This window comes from Pseudorasbora parva, chromosome 22, assembly GCF_024679245.1.
Source record: "Pseudorasbora parva isolate DD20220531a chromosome 22, ASM2467924v1, whole genome shotgun sequence".
In the NCBI taxonomy this organism is placed as follows: Eukaryota; Metazoa; Chordata; class Actinopteri; order Cypriniformes; family Gobionidae; genus Pseudorasbora; species Pseudorasbora parva.
Genome location: NC_090193.1, coordinates 5572951 through 5591559, shown reverse-complemented (window position 1 = coordinate 5591559; position 18609 = coordinate 5572951). Strand labels below are relative to the sequence as shown.

General features: G+C 40.0%; 1 protein-coding gene across 5 annotated transcripts in view; it reads left to right on the top strand.

The window, feature by feature from the left end:
- kif21b (kinesin family member 21B) overlaps nt 1-18609 on the top strand; it is a 132820-nt gene that overhangs the window by 92514 nt on the left and 21697 nt on the right. For all 5 annotated transcript variants that reach the window (XM_067432080.1, XM_067432078.1, XM_067432079.1 and 2 more), the window contains 6 exons: nt 6015-6151; nt 7974-8154; nt 8260-8424; nt 8623-8740; nt 10515-10679; nt 17037-17236. In XM_067432080.1, the coding sequence (XP_067288181.1) occupies nt 6015-6151; nt 7974-8154; nt 8260-8424; nt 8623-8740; nt 10515-10679; nt 17037-17236 (966 nt within the window). The remainder of the gene's footprint in view (nt 1-6014; nt 6152-7973; nt 8155-8259; nt 8425-8622; nt 8741-10514; nt 10680-17036; nt 17237-18609) is intronic.

Below are 18609 nucleotides of genomic sequence, written 5' to 3'. Positions count from 1 at the left end.
CAGAGCATCTGATTTTCTTTTTGCGTTTTACCCGGCGGAAGGGTCCTAAACTGTGAGCTCACTTCTCATTGGTTATGTGCTGCATGAAGGTTTAGTTTTTAGATCATCATTCATTAGAATGTTTCAAATTTGCTGTGGTCATTTGTTGTAATGTTTTGGTTTTTGCACTCATGTGAAATGGAGTGTTTCCTTTTTCATGCGTTTTTTAGTATTGCAGGGCTTGCATGAGTTTCTGGCTGTGTCTCTGTGCATAGACTGATTTTTGGTTTATGGCAGTAATGTTTAAAGCACAGCATGGCGCACTACACCTGTATTGAGTTTGTTTGAACATTATTTTTTTTAATCTATGTCCTTATTCACTCTATTTATGAAATGCACAAAAACAAAAACAAAAACAAGCTGCATGGTGTGGAGAAATTGTTTGGTGCTCATTATTGGAGCTAAGCCTAACTGCACCATTACCAACTCCCAACTGTGTATTGCCTGGTGGGCAATAAAAGAAGGCGGAAAATCTTTGAAGGAAGGAGCCTGAGCCTTATCTAAAGACTTTGAGGTGTCTTAATTTGACCTGGTTAGCAAACACATAGTACACCTTAGCAACCACATAGCAATGCCCTGGAAACCACCTAGAACACCCTAACATCATGGCGATGAGTTTTGCATGGGCAAATTTATTCCACTTATATTTTCTTTAGATGGAAAAAATCTAGTTGAATATACAGTTGAAAAATGTTAAAGTGCCCCTATTAGGCTCCTAATTTTGTTTTGGAGTTCTCCTACAACATGCATCAAATGTCAAAAAACACTTTAATTTTCCAATAATATACATTGCACATCACCACTTTTTTCAGTGATTGCCAAACGACTTGTTGGATGAATCGGTCTCTATGAATTCCTCCTTTCTACGAGCCTGGTCTGCTCTGATTGGTCAGATGGCCCAGTCTGCTGTGATTGGTCTACTCTGTATAGCACACGTCAGAAGCAAAACACAACTGTACTTCAGCTCCGGAGGCTTTCTAAAGCTCAGTGATGTACACACAGTAAAGACGGTAACAATGGTGTCGATTTCACCATATCAATCCGAGAGCGAGTCAGATGATGAAACATTGGAAGAACTAGTTATTCAACTCGAACTGCCAACGCAAGGACGACTTGATCAGGACTTTTCTCAGTGATACACTTCTCATTTTGAGCACATCATGAGATGTTGCAGCTGTAAATCCTCACCATCAGCATTAACAAGAGTAGGTCCATCAACAAACCCATGTGTGTGTTTCTAATTTAATCCGATGCACATGTGGGCACTGTATCAATAACAGTTAGCCCAGCACTAACATGAATGACTGATGTATGACTGATTTTTCTTTACCTAAAGTAGTAAGAATGTTTCACAGCTTTAGGTTAATAGTGGCCCACAGCTGATGAGCAGAAGTATTTCAGTAACACAGTAATAATGTGGGTTAGCTGGAAACTTACTCAATATAAAACACACAACTATGTATTTTGAAAACCCAGTAGAAAGTATATGAATGAATAATTACCCATCTTTCCCATGACCAATCTTTCAAGAGCAAGCATTTTGTGAATCCTGCATTGAACTCTGAGATTTGAGAAGCTGTCGTCAGTAAAATGACGTGTTTCAAGGCGGGACAAGTTGTTCGCAGGCAACGTACAACATAGGCGGGCATTGCGCAAATGTATTTTCTAGTGACGTAAAATCGTCACGCAGTGGGATTCGAAATACAAACGACTTGTTAAGGCTTTTCTTACAATAACTTAATTTATCGTGCACTTTCGACTTTACAACTTTACAACTGAACGTTTACGTCTCTATTACACACTGCATCAAAGGGAATATTCGAAAAACGGCAATAGGGGCACTTTAATGATATGTAAACAGCGTTTCAGTTAAATGCTTTAACACATTGACATAAGCTACTAATGTTTTAAAGCCCTCACACAATGTTAGTCTGTAACCCAATCACCAGCAGTTCCTGTTGGCCGGACCTCCCTGGAGTTTTTCCCACTTTAGAGAGCACAAATGTGCCAACAGCAGCCTCTCGCGTTTCATCTGTCCTCAGAGAGCCGGGATGTCCCAGTTTCCTCTTTAATCAGCCATCCTCTTGTCACCTCTGTGCGACTGCGCCTGCACAGAGGCTTTGACGGCTCCACCATCATTAGGACTTCACAGGCGCTGAGCCGGACAGAGGCTGATCTCAGCCCACATGAGACCAATTTCCCTTCATCCCAAACTCCAGCTTCATTTCCGTCTCGCTCGGCCGGCAGGAAAGAGCGTTCCGAGACTGGGCTGGTTGGGAAAGCTGTCAGCCTGAAGGGGAAGAGCCTCATTATTTTTTTAGGGGAGGGAAGGCTTGTTTAGCCCTGCCAGGTTGTATGTGGGCTAATTGGCAGCCACAACTGGAGTTGCGATATTTTCTCTGCTGCAAAAACGGACACCAAAAACAAAGGTGATTTTTGAAAAGTAATTCCTACTTTTGATTTTGTTTTTCTTCTGACAGATTACTCCCACCTGTTTACTGAGACATGACCTCCACTTTCCAGGAGGGGTCAGTACTGAGCTGAAAACGTCCCCACTGTTCTGACTGACATATTGCATCCTCCGCTCTGCCCAAGGGGGAGCATGGGAAAATAAGACCGAAATAAGACAAGAGATGAGAGATCAACCCCCAAGTCATTTTACTTGTCTTGGTCCCTCAAGTACAAGTCCTTGAGATTTTAAGTTTTATTTTTGTTTCCTGAAGTTCTGGAGCAGTTTATAGACAAATCCTCTACTCCATCAAAACAACATGTGTGTTTAGCACATATCTCTTGCGATAGAAATCTTGATTTAGCCCGTGGCAGTGGTCCATCATAAATCCAACCAGAAATTCATCTTGCCAGCTGTCAGTAAACGTTACATCCATTTGCAGTTGGCTCTGTGGTGCTGTTACGATAGATGTGGAGATTTCGGTTTTCAATTGCACACCAGCTTGTCTGCGCTATTGTTGGGGGAAAACAGAAAACGCTAGTGGATGCTGTCCAAGACGAAACATTGTCCGCTCCTCGATGAGCGACCATGACAGGCGTCGTGTGATGGTTCTGCCAAGTCCATCAGCAATTAGACCACAAAATGTTGACATCATAACACGAGTCCCAACCAGGCTGAGAGCAACCGTTCCTGCTTTGCCTTTGTCTGACTGCGGTCTCAGTGATTGACAGCTTGTGAGAACTGATGGACGGTGTTCGTACTGGTGAGGAAGAGATCTGAAGTGTCTTTTGGGAGATGCTGGGAAACTCTGTGGTTCCTAATTGGGACAATCTCATTCACATACAGGCTTGTCAAGAGGAAGAAGTGCTGCCTGTCTCCAGCAAAGAGTCTTTTAAACAATTTATGTGGATATAAATAAGTTTAAAAAGGCCCGTGTGTCTGCATCCTCAGACGTGGTGGGTCCCTTTTGATCCCTGAGTGCGAGAATTTCAGTAGATCATTCGCAAATTCTCTGCTGCATCAGCACACATGTATAAGCACCATGCATAAGTAATATCATCTTCCTCTTCTTGTGCATATCGATTTGTGCAGATTGGATAATGGACTAGGCCAATAGGGGAAGGGGCATCAAAAGCCTCAGGACATGCAATAAAAGAAATAAACACCAGGGCCCTTTTTTGCGTATGACCCCTTGGCCAGTGGAAAACTGAGGGCCCCCCAAATGAAGAAAACTGATTTGCAGATTTGCAATGGTGGGGACAAGGGGCTCCAATGACATGTGCCCAGGAGCCTTTTGGGACCCTGACATATGCTACTTTTGCTACGGAGAAATGGAAAACGGCGCCTAGCTGCTTAACATTGGTGTCAGTCACAGCCTTTGGGGTCTAGAGATAAACAGTCTACCTTCACTTTCAACACAACAAAGCCGATCATGCTTCTGTGAAACATATGGACACTGAAGATGTCTTAAAATAGATCCACTTTCTGTGCCACCCTGCAAAGTCAGCAGTGACCAACCGAGCGGCTTTGAAATGCGGATTTAAGCTTCTGAATCAAAGTCCATAACTCGCAGAGGACTTGGATGCAGTTTGCATCAGTCAAGCAGGCTTCACTTTCAAGTGTGCATTCGGCTTGGCAGTTGCTGTGACATCGACGCCACATGTATCGGCTCCCTGCTGCTCAGCAGTGGTACGCTATAGTAGGACATAATTAACACCTGCTCGATATATGGAGTCTGCTCTATTGTTTTCACTGATGTCCGTCTGCCTGGCTGATGGCCATATCCTGAGTGACCCGTGGAGCCTGAATAGTAAGACTGAGTGGTGGACTGCACGAGGGTGCTGTAAAGCACAGCTGGAGTCTGATAAATGAAATGAAATATCAGCATGTTGACAATCAACTCCACGGAGAGCAACCGGAGGTAGTGCAGGGTTCATCCACCGGATCTCACAAAACAATCAAGTCAGCCTAGGACCCCAAAGCAGGCTGAAAGAACGTTTAATAGCTGCTTTTCCACTGTCTGGTCAGTGTGGGCCAGGGCTTCCTAAGGGCCGGGCCGGGCTGGGCTGGGCCAATAGCATTGGACCTGTAGCACTAAGCTCATGCTTTGTTTCCACCGTCGGGCTAGAAGCTCTGCAGCGCTTCACTAAAACACACCCATAACACACCTCTGAAACAACGTCACACAAACCCATCATTTCCCCAACAAATGGAAGTTTTATTAAAAAACTAATCAGAAATCAGACTGGAAACTAGCGAGATTCAAGAACAAACATGATAAAAGCATCCGTTTATTTGCATTTTGGTCATTGAGTTAAAGATTATAACCCAAGCTTCAAAGTTTTGCCACAGTTTTACAATAATAAGTGATACACAGTCCTACATACAGTCCTAATACAGTTCTATTTTCAGTCAGAGAAACAGAGGAAGCTCCTGAAAAAACAGTGTCGCTTTATTTTGACACATTCGGAGCTAAATATGGATATCAGATAGTCCGGTATAATGAGATAAGATGTACTGACAGATAAAATAAATACACAATTGTGATAGCCTTTATGATTTGTTTATTTACCATGTATACTATAGTAATGGTATAGCGTGCATCGCATATAAATATTTCTGCCTTATACAGTGATCAGAATCCACATCGGATCACAAATAGATGTGATTTCAAACACTAGCTAAAATTATTGTAAAAGTCTTCAATGCTGATGTTTGCTGGTATATGAAATCATCCGTGGCGCTGGTGCTGGCATCTCCTGACTCGGGTAACCTCTGCCTTTGTTCGTAACCACTCCTCAAGCAAGTCCCAGGTTTGGACCAAGGTATTCAGCGGGCCAAAAACCCTGGCTGTTGGCCCAGAGGAAGCCCCGACGAGGCCCGATACAGCCCGGAAGTGACCGTGGAAACGCGACTGGCCCTGGCACGCACCAGCACGCCCGCTTTTGACCCGACTGTGGAAACGCGGCTAATGAATGCTCTTCTCAGTGCCTGATAAGAAATACTACAAAGTCGCTTTATAGTGCATGTTGTTTAATGCTTTTAAGATTGTTATATGTAGTGGTAAATGTCCTAATCTGTATATCATTCTTTGTGTTTTTTCAAGTTTTTACCCTACATACAGCATACACTGAGATATAAATACAGCAATCTTTACAGCTTTATATCAGGCATTACCAACGGCTACCCTGTGGGGTCCTAGGCGGACTCTGGCCAAAATTCTTTAGTGGCTCCACAAAACACACAGTAACTAGGTTAATGGATTTGGATCTATCATATAGGGCGATCTTCTTCCTGTGTCTATCTTTTCTTTCTCTTTCTGTCCTCCCTATCTCACTCAATATTTTCATTCTTTCTCACATCCACACACAAAAAGTATTTTGTTCATCCGTGTGGAACAGATGGCACACGTTGTATTTGAACACAAACAAGCTTTGTTGCATCCTCCCTTCCACCCACTCGCTTTGAGACTAACCTCACAGACTTCCTCGCTTCATACAGTGAAATGCTGCGTGTCTTTGTGCAGGGGTGTGATCACTCCCACAGGTGGCCTGAAGGGGGGCAGGACGGCCCCTTTACAGTGTGTGGCGATGGCCGAGGGACACACCAAACCTGTGCTCTGCCTGGATGCCACAGACGAGCTGCTTTTCACCGGGTCCAAAGGTACAGTGTGCACCATTAAAGTCCTTTCTCACCGTTATTTCACTCTGAACCTGTGACAGGAAAACATAAACACCCTTAAGCATAAACACTCGAGTCAATTCGAAATACATTTTCCCTGTGCTTCGAGGTCAAAGTTTCAGCATGCTTTATCGAGCTGTTCAGCATCCTATTACTGTAAAGGCTAACCGTGGGTAGCTTGATCTTGTGAATCTATAGATATTACTCACAATGCTGCAATTATTAATTTATAAGCTGCCAGTGTTACAGTTTGAAACTGTAATCATAATTGCAATGTTCTGCACACCAAATTATATTTATTTTGGCAGGGTTGGCAACATTTTTGGACACTGAGTACTAAATAAATATAATTTATTTACAATTTAAAGCATGTACTCTTCCTCTAATGGGGGATATGCACAATAAATAGTTTTCTGTAAAACAGGTCGCATCGCTTCTGGTTCATGTCTTGTATGTGCTTCATTAAATATAGAGCCTGGAGTTAACAGAGATGAACATAATCGATGTCCATTTCAAATGCAGGTTGATATCTGAACATTTTGGGATGCATTTTATTTTACTTTCATGTACTTACAGTGTACTTGCCTTATGAAGTACTGGGCTAAGGTTAGGTTTAGAGGTAGGTTCAGAGTACCTGAACTAAAGCCTATGTTTAACCTTCTGCTAATGGGTGCCTAAAGCCCAAAATATACTTCAGTTTTTATGCTAATGCTAGACATTTCTGTCATCATTGGCAAAGGAAGCGTGCGCTACACTAACCTCACATGTTCTGTTTGCTCACCTTATGTGGCTTGATTGCTAGATTGCACAAGTAATTGGTCCACATGCAAAACTGGCCCGGGCCATTGTTTCACAGTCAAAAAATAACAATAGTTGGCACAACAACAAACTACTCATGCCGCAACAATAGACTCCCAGTGCTTGCATGAGGGGGTTAAGGGACACCCACAACTCTCTTTTAAACGAGTACAAAGACATTTTATCACTTACACAGTAACTTCTCAAATAGTGCTGGACAAAGATGAAATTTTCTAGTGTGCATGTGTAATCTGGCTTTGTGCTTGATATTAAATATATTATACAGAACCTAATGTGTTTAAGTGTTCACATCAAAATGTAAGTATACTTTGGACTTAAGCTTGCAGACACCTGTCATAGTGCATTGGGCCCTATCATATACCCGATGCAATGCGATGCCAAGTGTTTTTTGCTAGTTTTAGCCTGACGCAATTATCATTTTCATGTCCAGTGCCATGTTTAAATATCAAATGCACTCACACCCATCTGTTCACTCGTGGGCGTCTGGTCTGTAAACCAGCTGTGTTCAGGCGCATTGTTGGTGTGTTGCTATTTTGAGGAACTGAAAACGACTGCTTATTTAAAGGGTGTTAATAATATGTGTGTTTTATGCAGGTGCACAACAGGTGTGGTTTGCTTATTACACACACAAGGGTGTGCAGCAGCACATATAAAAATTAAATATAATAAATACAATATAATAGTATAATAAACACATTTAAATATTACAAATAAAAAGATTCCTTTGTGGAGAAGCTCAACTGGCTTTTAAAGGGAAATGGAGATGAGACTGATTATTGCACGTTATGCCCAAAACACACCCATGACTCATTAAGAGACGAGGGACAACCTTTTTGGATCATGCGCCTTGCATGTCGACTGTTTTTTCTGTCATTAAACTAGTAAATGTGGATTTGGACATTTGTTCACCATGTGCTTAAATTGTTAAAATAGGGCCCTATAGAAAGTTAACTTTTTGTTTTCTTAATTTTTACCTGGTTTTCAGATCGAACCTGCAAAATGTGGAACCTGGTGACCGGACAGGAAATCGTGACTCTGAGAGGACATCCTAACAATGTAGTGTCTGTCAAATACTGCAGCAACTCAAGCCTGGTGTTCACCGTTTCTACCTCATATATCAAAGTATGGGACATTCGCGATTCTGCCAAGTGTGTCCGAACATTCACGTGAGTATTTTTTTACCGTCTGAAATTGGCAATTAGCTCTAGCATCTGAATGCACCTAGTTTTAAGTTTAGTACGAAAATGTAAACTTTGTCCGTCCATCGTCAGGTCATCTGGTCAGGTGGTCTCAGGTGATGCCTGCGCTGGTACAACAACGCGCACCATCACTACAGCCCAGGGCGAGTATCAGATCAACCAGATTGCCCTCAATCCCTCCGGATCGGTGCTCTATGCCGCTGCAGGCAACACTGTCCGCACATGGGACCTTAACAGGTGCATAGTTCATTCCTTAGCCAAGTACAGGCAGAATTAGTACTATAATTTATTGAAGTCCATTTATTGATGAATTCAAAAAACCCACCAGGCAAGTGGGCTGTCACATGTGGATATTGATATTGTGATATATATCCAGATTTATAAACTTCTTTTATTCTGTGGTACAGTAGGCTGATTTTAAGATTTTGTGTGCAGAATGCAGGCCACTGGGAAGCTGACAGGACACATTGGGTCAGTCATGTGTCTTACAGTGGGTTATTCTGGAGGAGGCAAGGATCAGGTGATCACTGGATCCAAAGACCATTACGTGAAGGTCCGTTTGACCATTTTAGTTTAATTCCCTTTTTTTTGTCTTATGTACTTCATATAATATTCTTCTACAGCCGTGACCAAAAGTATTGGCAGTGACATCAAGTTTGTGTTTCGCTGAGTTTGCTGCTTCAGTATTTGTAAATATTTTTTTCCAGTTTCTATGCTATACTGGAAAACGATAAGCATTTCATAAGTTTTTCATGTTTTTATTGAATCTTTCATCTTTTCATTGAAAGATGGATGAGACCATGATGCCGTTACTAAAGTAACCATTACTCGCATGCTGCGGTATCATGGTGATCTTTCACTAAAACTCTCTTTGTTAGGCTTGTGCCCAAATGTGATTGAATAACTTTTACTTAATCGTCATTGAAAGTAAACAGTCACTTCCCAAATATTAAATGGCTAGTTCACCCAAAACATAGATATCTGTCATTAATTACTCATCCTCATGTCATGACAATTTCGTTATCTTCGGAACACAAATTAAGACTTTTTTTATTAGATCAATTTCGTTAAAGATTTCAGTCCCTCCATTGACAGCTCCGCTTCAGAAAGTTCATAAAGAGTTAATTCTCGTGTTACGCAGCACGTTTAAGCTTTAGCAAGAACCAATGAGGTTCATTCTTGTTACGCATAACATTTGAGCTACTGTAAGAACCAATGAGGTTCATTCTTGTGTTACGCAGCACGTTTAAGCTTTAGCAAGAACCAATGAGGTTCATTCTTGTGTTACGCATAACATTTGAGCTACTGTAAGAGCCAATGAGGTTCATTCTTGTTACGCATCACATTTGAGCTTCAGCAAGAACCAATGAGGTTCAGTCTTGTGTTACGCATCACGTTTGAGCTACTTTAAGAGCCAATGAGGTTCATTCTTGTTACGCATCACGTTTGAGCTACTTTAAGAGCCAATGAGGTTCATTCTTGTTACGCATCACGTTTGAGCTACTTTAAGAGCCAATAAGGTTCATTCTTGTTACACATCACATTTAAGCTTCAGAAAGAACCAATGAGGTTCATTCTTGTTACACATCACATTTGAGCTTCAGAAAGAACCAATGAGGTTCAGTCTTGTTACACAGCACGTTTGAGCGACTGTAAGAGCCAATGATGTGTGTGTTGATGAATGGTTAGCCTATATGTGAATAAAAGCCTTCATTCAGTCTGTTCATCATATAAAGCGATCGAGTCTCTTCAGAAAATTTGGACTAGACCGCTCACTCCATATGGATTAGTTTTATGATCTCTTTATGAATTTTTTTGAAGCATCAAATTGGTAGTTGTGTATCTGTTAATGGAGGGATGGAAATCTCTCATATTTCCTCAAAAAGATCTTCATTTGTGTTCCAAAGATGAAGGAAAGTCTTACGGGTGTCGACCGACATGAGGGTGAGGAATAAATGACAGAATATTCATTTTCGGCTGAACTAACCCTTTAATATACTTGTACGCCCTTTAAATGTATGCAGAGACTATGCAGAGGAACAATATTGTTCGAATCCCAGCTGATAACTGATACAAACATTGAATCTGTCCTGCTTTTAAAGAGCTTGAGCATTTAAAGCAGCAGACTACAAAACTGCAGCTCTCACTTATAATAAATAACAATATCATTCGTTGGTGTGGACACTAATATATATATATTTATTTTACAATTATTTTCTGGAACTTTCAGTATGTTTTTATTCATTTATTGTTTTATAAATATTTTACATAATGTCAAAAAGATTAAGGATATTTGAGTTTCTCAAGTCATGACCCCTTTAATGCAGATATTCGACATTGCGGAGGGAGCCCAGGGCAACATTGGACCGGCCCATAACTTCGAGCCCCCTCATTATGATGGGATAGAGTGTCTCGCTGTGCACGGTGACATATTGTTCAGTGGTTCCCGTGACAACGGCATTAAGAAATGGGGACAGCAGGAACTGATTCAGGTAAAAAATAATTGATTACTATTGCTGCGTCCTAAAAGTATTTACATACTTTTGAGTGTTTAGCAGAAAAATATGCAAGCTTTGGGACATACTACTTCATCATCTTTAACGGACTCTGTCGCTTAGTTATGGGCATCATGTCACTGTTTAAACTGCCCTGTTAATCATCTTGTCACAATTAAAACCCTGCAAATTCAGTTTAATTTCATTTCCTACTGTACCAGAGAGAATTGTAGTGATCGGCCAGTCGGGGGTCTTTCATGCGGAGACACTCCTCGTGTGTTTGCAATTTGAATATGATGATGTGTTTAAAAGGTCATTGCCAAACGTGTCATTACAGAAGTTCACAAAGCTGCTATACAGGTGAAATATAATGTGGATAACACTGAATAAACATTTTTTCATCAGTTTATATACGGATAATTATTCACTCAATCCCCTTTATCTAAACCGCTCTGCTTAACCAACGGACTCGCAAATCCACCAGGTTTGTAGTTTTTTTTAACACTTGTTTTTTTTTTTGTTTAGGTCGAATCCTTTTCCAACTCGCAATGGGTTGTGGGCAGTATTAGCTGTCAGAGTGTGTATAGATCCGCTCTTCGATTTCTAACTGGAAATAGTTGATTTGGGACGTACTAATTCTATTTTTGAATAAGATGGATAGAATGTGAATTGGGACACATTGTATATGTATGGACATTTTGGTCTTGTATTAACGCGTGATATCATATCACATGAACCCAGCCATTAATATACAGCTTGTTTATGATGTATTAACTATTTATGGTTTAATATCTTAATTCCTGTGCTTTGTACTATCATATTGTAGCTCAAAGTCAAAGAAAAGAGCCGTGTGTGGAGAATGTTTTTCCTTCTTTTTCTGTAATTACAAAAAGAAACGAAGATGAAATGAGGATTTAGTCTCTCAAGAAATTTCAGTAAGATTTTTTTTTAAGATAACTATTCATTTAAGGAAAAAATGGCAAAGAACTGTGTGACTATTAAGTGGTAAGTGCTTTGAATTAAGACATGACTGACAGCGAGAAAATTACAATATCCAAAACCGAAAAATAATATATACAGACAAATGAGCTTTCAGAAGCTAATAATCCAGCGTTTACCTATTGTTCCTGTGTCAATAGACGTAGCTTCATTTATCACTGGAGGATGACGACATGGCGCTCTGACAGCTCAGGAAGCTCTTAGTAATAAGTTTGATTTGAATGGTTTCTCCAGCTGATTATATTAGACAAGAACACATTCCAGCGTTTCCCATCATCCAGAACTAAAAGGGCAAAAATAATGGAAGATTATTAAAAGACGACATGAAAATGGGTTCGACAAAATGAGTCTCCTACCTGTCAAAGACCTTTGAATTATGTATTTCACAGGTAAATTTCATTGTCATGTTGATAATTATCGCATTTAGATGCTGAAATCAGAAATACAGAATATCACCAAGAGAAACAACGTGCCATGATGACTGAAACTCTTTAAATGGTTTTTACCTTTAATCATTTCCAGATTTATGTCAGTTTTTAGGCATGTAGATGATGGACTTCTTTTTATTAAGCAATATCGTCACGTCAATCTTTCTTTTCATTATGCAAATGTATGCAGTGCTCCATCATTCAGCCCACAGCTGGTATAGCACATCCATATATATATTTTAGGTCTTTTTTTTTTGTGACTGACAGAATTCCCCCTCAGTAGGAAGACTCTTAAATCCCAGTGCAGTTAACAGTGTGTAAGCAATGAGTTTATCTGAACACACACATTACTGGCTCGCCCGTCCTCTCTGATTGAACAACTAGGTAAATTTGCCAAGATAAAGTGCTTTGGTTGCTCTCTTTTATGAGAATTTCCGTCCGTTTCCCCACAGGCCTTTTGGTGGAATCAACTGGAGCTTGCTGGTTAAAAAAGCAAAATTTATCATACCAATGAAAACAGCTTCATGATTCTCTTAACTCTTAAATAGCATTGTATTATCCTCCTTTAGTGTCTCCTTTTTTGTTTCAAAATCAGTTTTTATTACTGTGAGACTTGTTTAAATTTTAATTTGGCTAGTTTGTTGAGCTCATTTGTAGGCTTATTATTAATGGTGCTTTCTATCCCTTTTACTTTTGCTGAGGTCTACCCAAGCGGCAACCTCCCCCAGTTTTTGTTGAAGCCAATACAGAAATGTCATAAACTGCAGTTCGTCTTCTGGCCACTCGAGACAGGCTCCAGAAGGAGAAGAATCTCATTGAGCCCATGTTAAAATGCCCAACTTTACAGCAGAATTTTTTTTTTACAGCCTGGTACAAATTCTGATTTTGTTCTATATATTAAATATATATGATATAATCTCTGTGAGGGGGGTATTTTTCAATGTTTTTTTTATAACTCATTCGTTTACATTAAATAAAGCCTTAAAGTTCTGCATAATTAAGGGCGGGGCCACTTTGAGTGACAGGTGGATAGCCGTTTGTCTGCTGTCTGTTAGTCATCGCGTCACCTTAGCTCCGCCCACGTCCCGCCTCTTTGCCCATTTTCTGCTATCCAGGAGTGACGCTGCCAAGATGGAAACAGCCAGCTCATCTCTACTTTACTTTTCAAAACGGCTCTTCAGAATCCTATGGGTGACGTCACGGACACTACGTCCATATTTTTTTTTTACAGTCCATGAGCTTACCCCTAAACTGAAGAATTAAAAGAGGCCATTTTAAGCCCTAGTCTTGATGTTTGGTCTGTTCTAGAATATATTTTATATTTACGTCAAATCCACACCTGCATGAATGAATCAATCAATTTTATGACAGCCACCATTTAAATGTTAAATAAATAAAAAAATAGTGGAAAGCAATAAAACACTATAAAATGTATTACACTCCTGAACAAAATCTTTAGACTAGGGGATGCATTGCAAGTTTTACACATTTCGCACTAGTGGATCATAATCGGGTTATAAGTGCTGATTCAAAATGCCAAAAGAAGAAACAGGAGTAAGAGACAAAAAATAGAGAGTAGGCAATTTATTGAAAACAGCATTTAAACTGAAAATGCACAACAGTACTAAACGTGTCAAAAAAGAACTCAGTTGTGAGTAGCTCCACCGTTCTTGTTGATCACTTCAAACACTCGTTTCGGCATGCTTGATGCGACTGTTTCCAGGAGGCTGGTGGTGAAGATGACTTTACGAAGGGCATCTACGGTCTGGAACTGACGTCTATTTTTGTAAACTTCCCTTGCCACCCATCCCCAAATGTTCTCAATGGGATTTAGATCAGGGGAACACGTAGGATGGTCCAAAAGAGCAACGTTATTCTCCTGGAAGAAGTCCTTCGTCAGGCAGGCTTTGTGAATTGCAGCGTTGTCCTGTTGAAAGACCCAGTCATTACCGCACAGACGGGGCCCTCGGTCAAGAGGGATGCCCGCTGCAACAGATCCACATAGCCAGTCGCCGTTTGACACCCCTGCACAACCTGAAGCTCCATTTTCCCATTGAAGGAAAAAGCACCCCAGGTCATGATGGAGCCTCCTCCACTGTGCCGCGTAGAAAACATCTCAGGTGGGATCTCCTTGTCATGCCAGTAACGTTGGAAGCCATCAGGACCGTCCAGGTTAAATTTTTTCTCGTCAGAGAATATAACTTTCTTCCACTTTTCAATGTCCCATGTTTGGTGCTCCCTTGCAAGTTCTAAACGTGCAAGTTTGTGGGAGGAGACGTGGCCTTTGAAGACGTTTTTTGTTCTTGAAGCCCTTCTCTAGCAGATGACGTCTTATGGTTATTGGGGTGCAGTCAGCATCAGTAAGGGCCTTAATTTGGGTTGAGGATCGACCTGGGTCTTCACGGACAACCCGTCGGATCCTGCGGCTCAGTGCAGGTTAAATCTTTTTGGGTCTACCACTTGACTTTTTTGTCCCAGGATTTTTTAAGAAATGTAATATGTGTCTTACTGCGTCCAACCTCAGCAGCGATGGCGCGTTGCGAAAGGCCTTGCCTGTGCAGCTCAACAATCCTACCACGTTCAAAGAGAGAAAGCCTTCTTTGCCTTTGCCATCAGGACATCTTGACAATATGACTGCTTGAAGGACAATGCCATGAAAGCCATATATTTGTGCAAATTTGACATTTAATGGCTATGGTCTTAAACTTTTGATCAGCTGATGAACGGCCTGTTTCAGTTTAAATGCAGTTTTCAATAAATTGCCTACTCTATTTTTTGTCTCTTGCTCCTGTTTCTTCTTTTGGCATTTTGAAGCAGCACTTACAACCCGGTAATGATCCACAACGTTCAGGAGTGTATGTAATTTAAATGTAAGTAGCATAAAAATGAATTCATGTTAACCTTAAAGGGGTCATATAATGGTACATGCACTTTTACAAGCTGATTGTATGGAAATGTTTTTTGCCAGTGCTGTACACAACCATCCTATAATGATAAAAAAAATCCATCAAGTGTATTTAAAAAAAAAATCTCCTTATATGTTTTCCCCTGTCTCAAATCAAGCCGTTCAATGTGTGACGCTCACGATCGGACACCCCTCCCACTGTTGAATGACAGCAGCGTTTCATCTCAGACCCGCCCTGAGCGAGCGCAAGCTGTCATCGTTACATAGACATCATATAGGTTTCAAATCTATGTCTATGGTCGTTACAGTCCGCCATTGTATAAGTAGAGACGCTGGGTGATTGCGGTGTTCTGTTCTTGTGTGTAATAATGAACACAGCAGTCCTGATGTTCCTAAATCTGAACATTTAATCCAGCTGCTCCTGAATAAAGATCTGTACCAGCTCTTCGTGTTTATGCTGAAACGCTTCACGATGAACTGCAGCTAAAGTTTACAGGGTAACGTTAAATTACGGCATGCTTTCTATGTAAGATGTTCTCAATATAATTCATAATCCCACGTTTATAATGAACAACATGTTATGGTTATTGTGTTATTACAAACGGTGTACGCTGGTTTTAAAGTTAACGTGAATGGGGTAAGTTAACACTAAGCTTAATTATGTAGATGGTTTATAACGGTGTCTTATACTGTCTAGAAATAAATCGTGTTGTAGCAGTTATTACAATGCATAGATAACGTTACGCATCATTGACAAACCAACATTAACAGAAAAAAAGTTTTTATTGGCATTAGGTGTAACATCAATCTGTCAATGAACTACCGTATACATCAGTAAACACATAGCATTCATTGCTAACATTACCCTGCCATTACATAAAGACGGATCAAAGTGATATTACATTAACCAACCATTCAGAAACGTCCTGTTTAGCCTTAAATGTCGAATTTCGTTGCAGCTGTCATCTTGTCCCGGTCCGACTCCAGTTCAAATTGAGTTGATCTTTTTTACGGTCTATGATCTGTCCTCTCAGACTCGTGTAGCAGTTCTTTCGCCTCGGGGGTCATTTGTCATTTAAAGCTGTATGCACTAGAATGGCTTGGTGAAAACAGAGCTGTTTTTGACCAGGTAAAATGAGTGTTTTCTAACAATACTAATGAGAATTTTTAATTAAAGTATATTACAAAGTTTTCATTCAGACACTAAAGAATCATATTAACTTGGCATTATATGACCCCTTTAAAGTGTATAACGATGTATAAACTGGGGTTCCCTGTATCGTTTCCAGCATTAGTTGAGAGAGATTATTTCTTTGAGAAAATTAGCCATGTGCTGTACCTGATAGGCCCTGAATGAATTAATATTGAATTGAAGGTAATCGAAATTTAATCAAACTGTGAAATTTGTGCCAATGCCTAGTCCTAGTATCTATAAATGTTTCTTTTACTTGAAACAGATGTTTCTTTTCCCTTTATTGTTCTTTTCCCTTTATTGTTACTGTCCGAGTGCACCAGAATGCTTCGTTTGCATGTTAAAATAATTTTTTCCTGGGGGAGGATGACCCCCCAAAAACTATATAGTTCATAAACATGTCACCCTTTTCACCTCTTCTTAGTTTGCAGGTCTGGATTTTTAACGTTGCAGCTCCTTTCTTCCCAGTCCGTCAGTTACGCTCTGTTTAGTTCCTTTCTCCGGCTTCTGAAAAGCTCAATGTGCTCGGTTGGATCAGTGTGCTGTGATTGGTCAGCCGTTCTGTGTGTGTTTGGGAAAATGTCGTGCCCCTTTATTATAACCGGCAGTTTCAACACTACTAACGAACTCAACCAGGCTCCGCCCCTTTACTCTGCTTCTGTATCATTTAAATGAAGAATATTGTGACGTGTTGGCTCCCGGAAGAAAACTCAAGACTACAATGAAGGTGTTTCAGGGAGTTCAGAAACAGTGACACTGATAGAGAATAACTGTGTGTGTTTATAGCAGAGAGGTGATTTAAAAATCAAACGTTTCTTATTTCTCCACAGCAAATCCCAAATGCGCACAAGGATTGGGTGTGTGCTCTGGCGTTTGTTCCCGGACGGCCCATGCTTCTCAGCGCCTGCAGGGCGGGCATGCTCAAGGTGTGGAACGTAGACAACTTCACGCCCATCGGAGAGATTAAGGGCCACGACAGCCCCATCAATGCCATCTGCACCAATTCCAAACAGATCTTTACTGCCTCCAGGTACGCATGTCATGCAGGAAGAAGCTAAATTACTACTGGTACACAACCCATGAACAATGTTTTATGTTTGGTTCTTTCTTTCTGTCTTTTAATGATCTAGTCTGCAAAATAGGCTGAACAGTTTGTTCTTGAATAAGATCCATCTGATTGGAGTGGTAATTTCCAGTATATATATATATATATAAAAAAAAACATTTCATGTGAAACTCAATGAAACTCTAGTAATGCCAGCCCAGTTCATCCCTATGTTCACGTATATAGGAGTGTAACAAAATTTCAAGAAAATGTTTTACTTGTCTTGGTTCTTCCATCACTAAATGATTGATGAAGTCCTGCATACAGTCAAACTAAAATGTTTTCAGACACCTTCAACATTTCTCACATTATCAGTTTATTCGCTATACTTTAGAAAATGGTAATAAAATATGAAAAGTGCTCAGAGTTAAACTGCATTAGAACAAATTCATATTGATTATGTCAGATCACTTTGATCGAAAGGGATGTAAGTGATTAAAATCAACCAATCAGCTGTTAAATTGAAGTACACAACTAGATGATACCAATTCAGGTCAACCAATGACCAATCAATGCTTCATTGTGTTCAGTCTGTGGAGTCAAAGGTCACATTAACAATTAAAGAAAAAACACTTCAGCAAAACATGCTCGGGTCAAAGTGTCTGAATCATTTTTAACCCACATTTTTTATCCATTTTACTTGTAGTCACTGTGGTAAGAATTGTTGGGTATAATATTTCACAGTTCACTTTATTTTGCTATCATCACTTACATTAATGTACTATAGTGTCCTGCAATCATTAGTAAATTTTTTTTTTTTTTTTTAATTATATCTGGTGTCTGAATAATTTTTGGTTTGACTGTACATGACCGGAGAAATGTTGGAGGAAGGTCCAGTTATGACATTTCAATTAATTATTATGGAAAAGAAGCAATCCAATCATTAACATGCATTTAGAAAATAAAGTGCCAGATGTATTCACTGCTGAACTAAAGCAAAATGCTCTCACTCAGGAAAAAGGCTGTACAATTATTTTGATTGACTTTTTGACTAGACAATGATGTGTTCAGCTGTAAAATGTCATGTGCTGGAACTCTTCAAAAACATTGATATTTAGGATTCATAATAAATAAAAAAGGGGGGATTTTTTTTTACTTACACTACAAGCTATTTACACCACATTACCTTTTTTTGTCATGAAATTTAATATTTTCAAGTAAGCAATAAAGTACAAGAGGCTTTGCTGTATCGGGAACAAATCATGTCTGATGGGCGCTATTAGACGCAAAGCAAATATTAGCTAAAAAATATGTATCAATGCAATTTTCGTGAAGTAAAATCACTAAAAGCCGCCCTT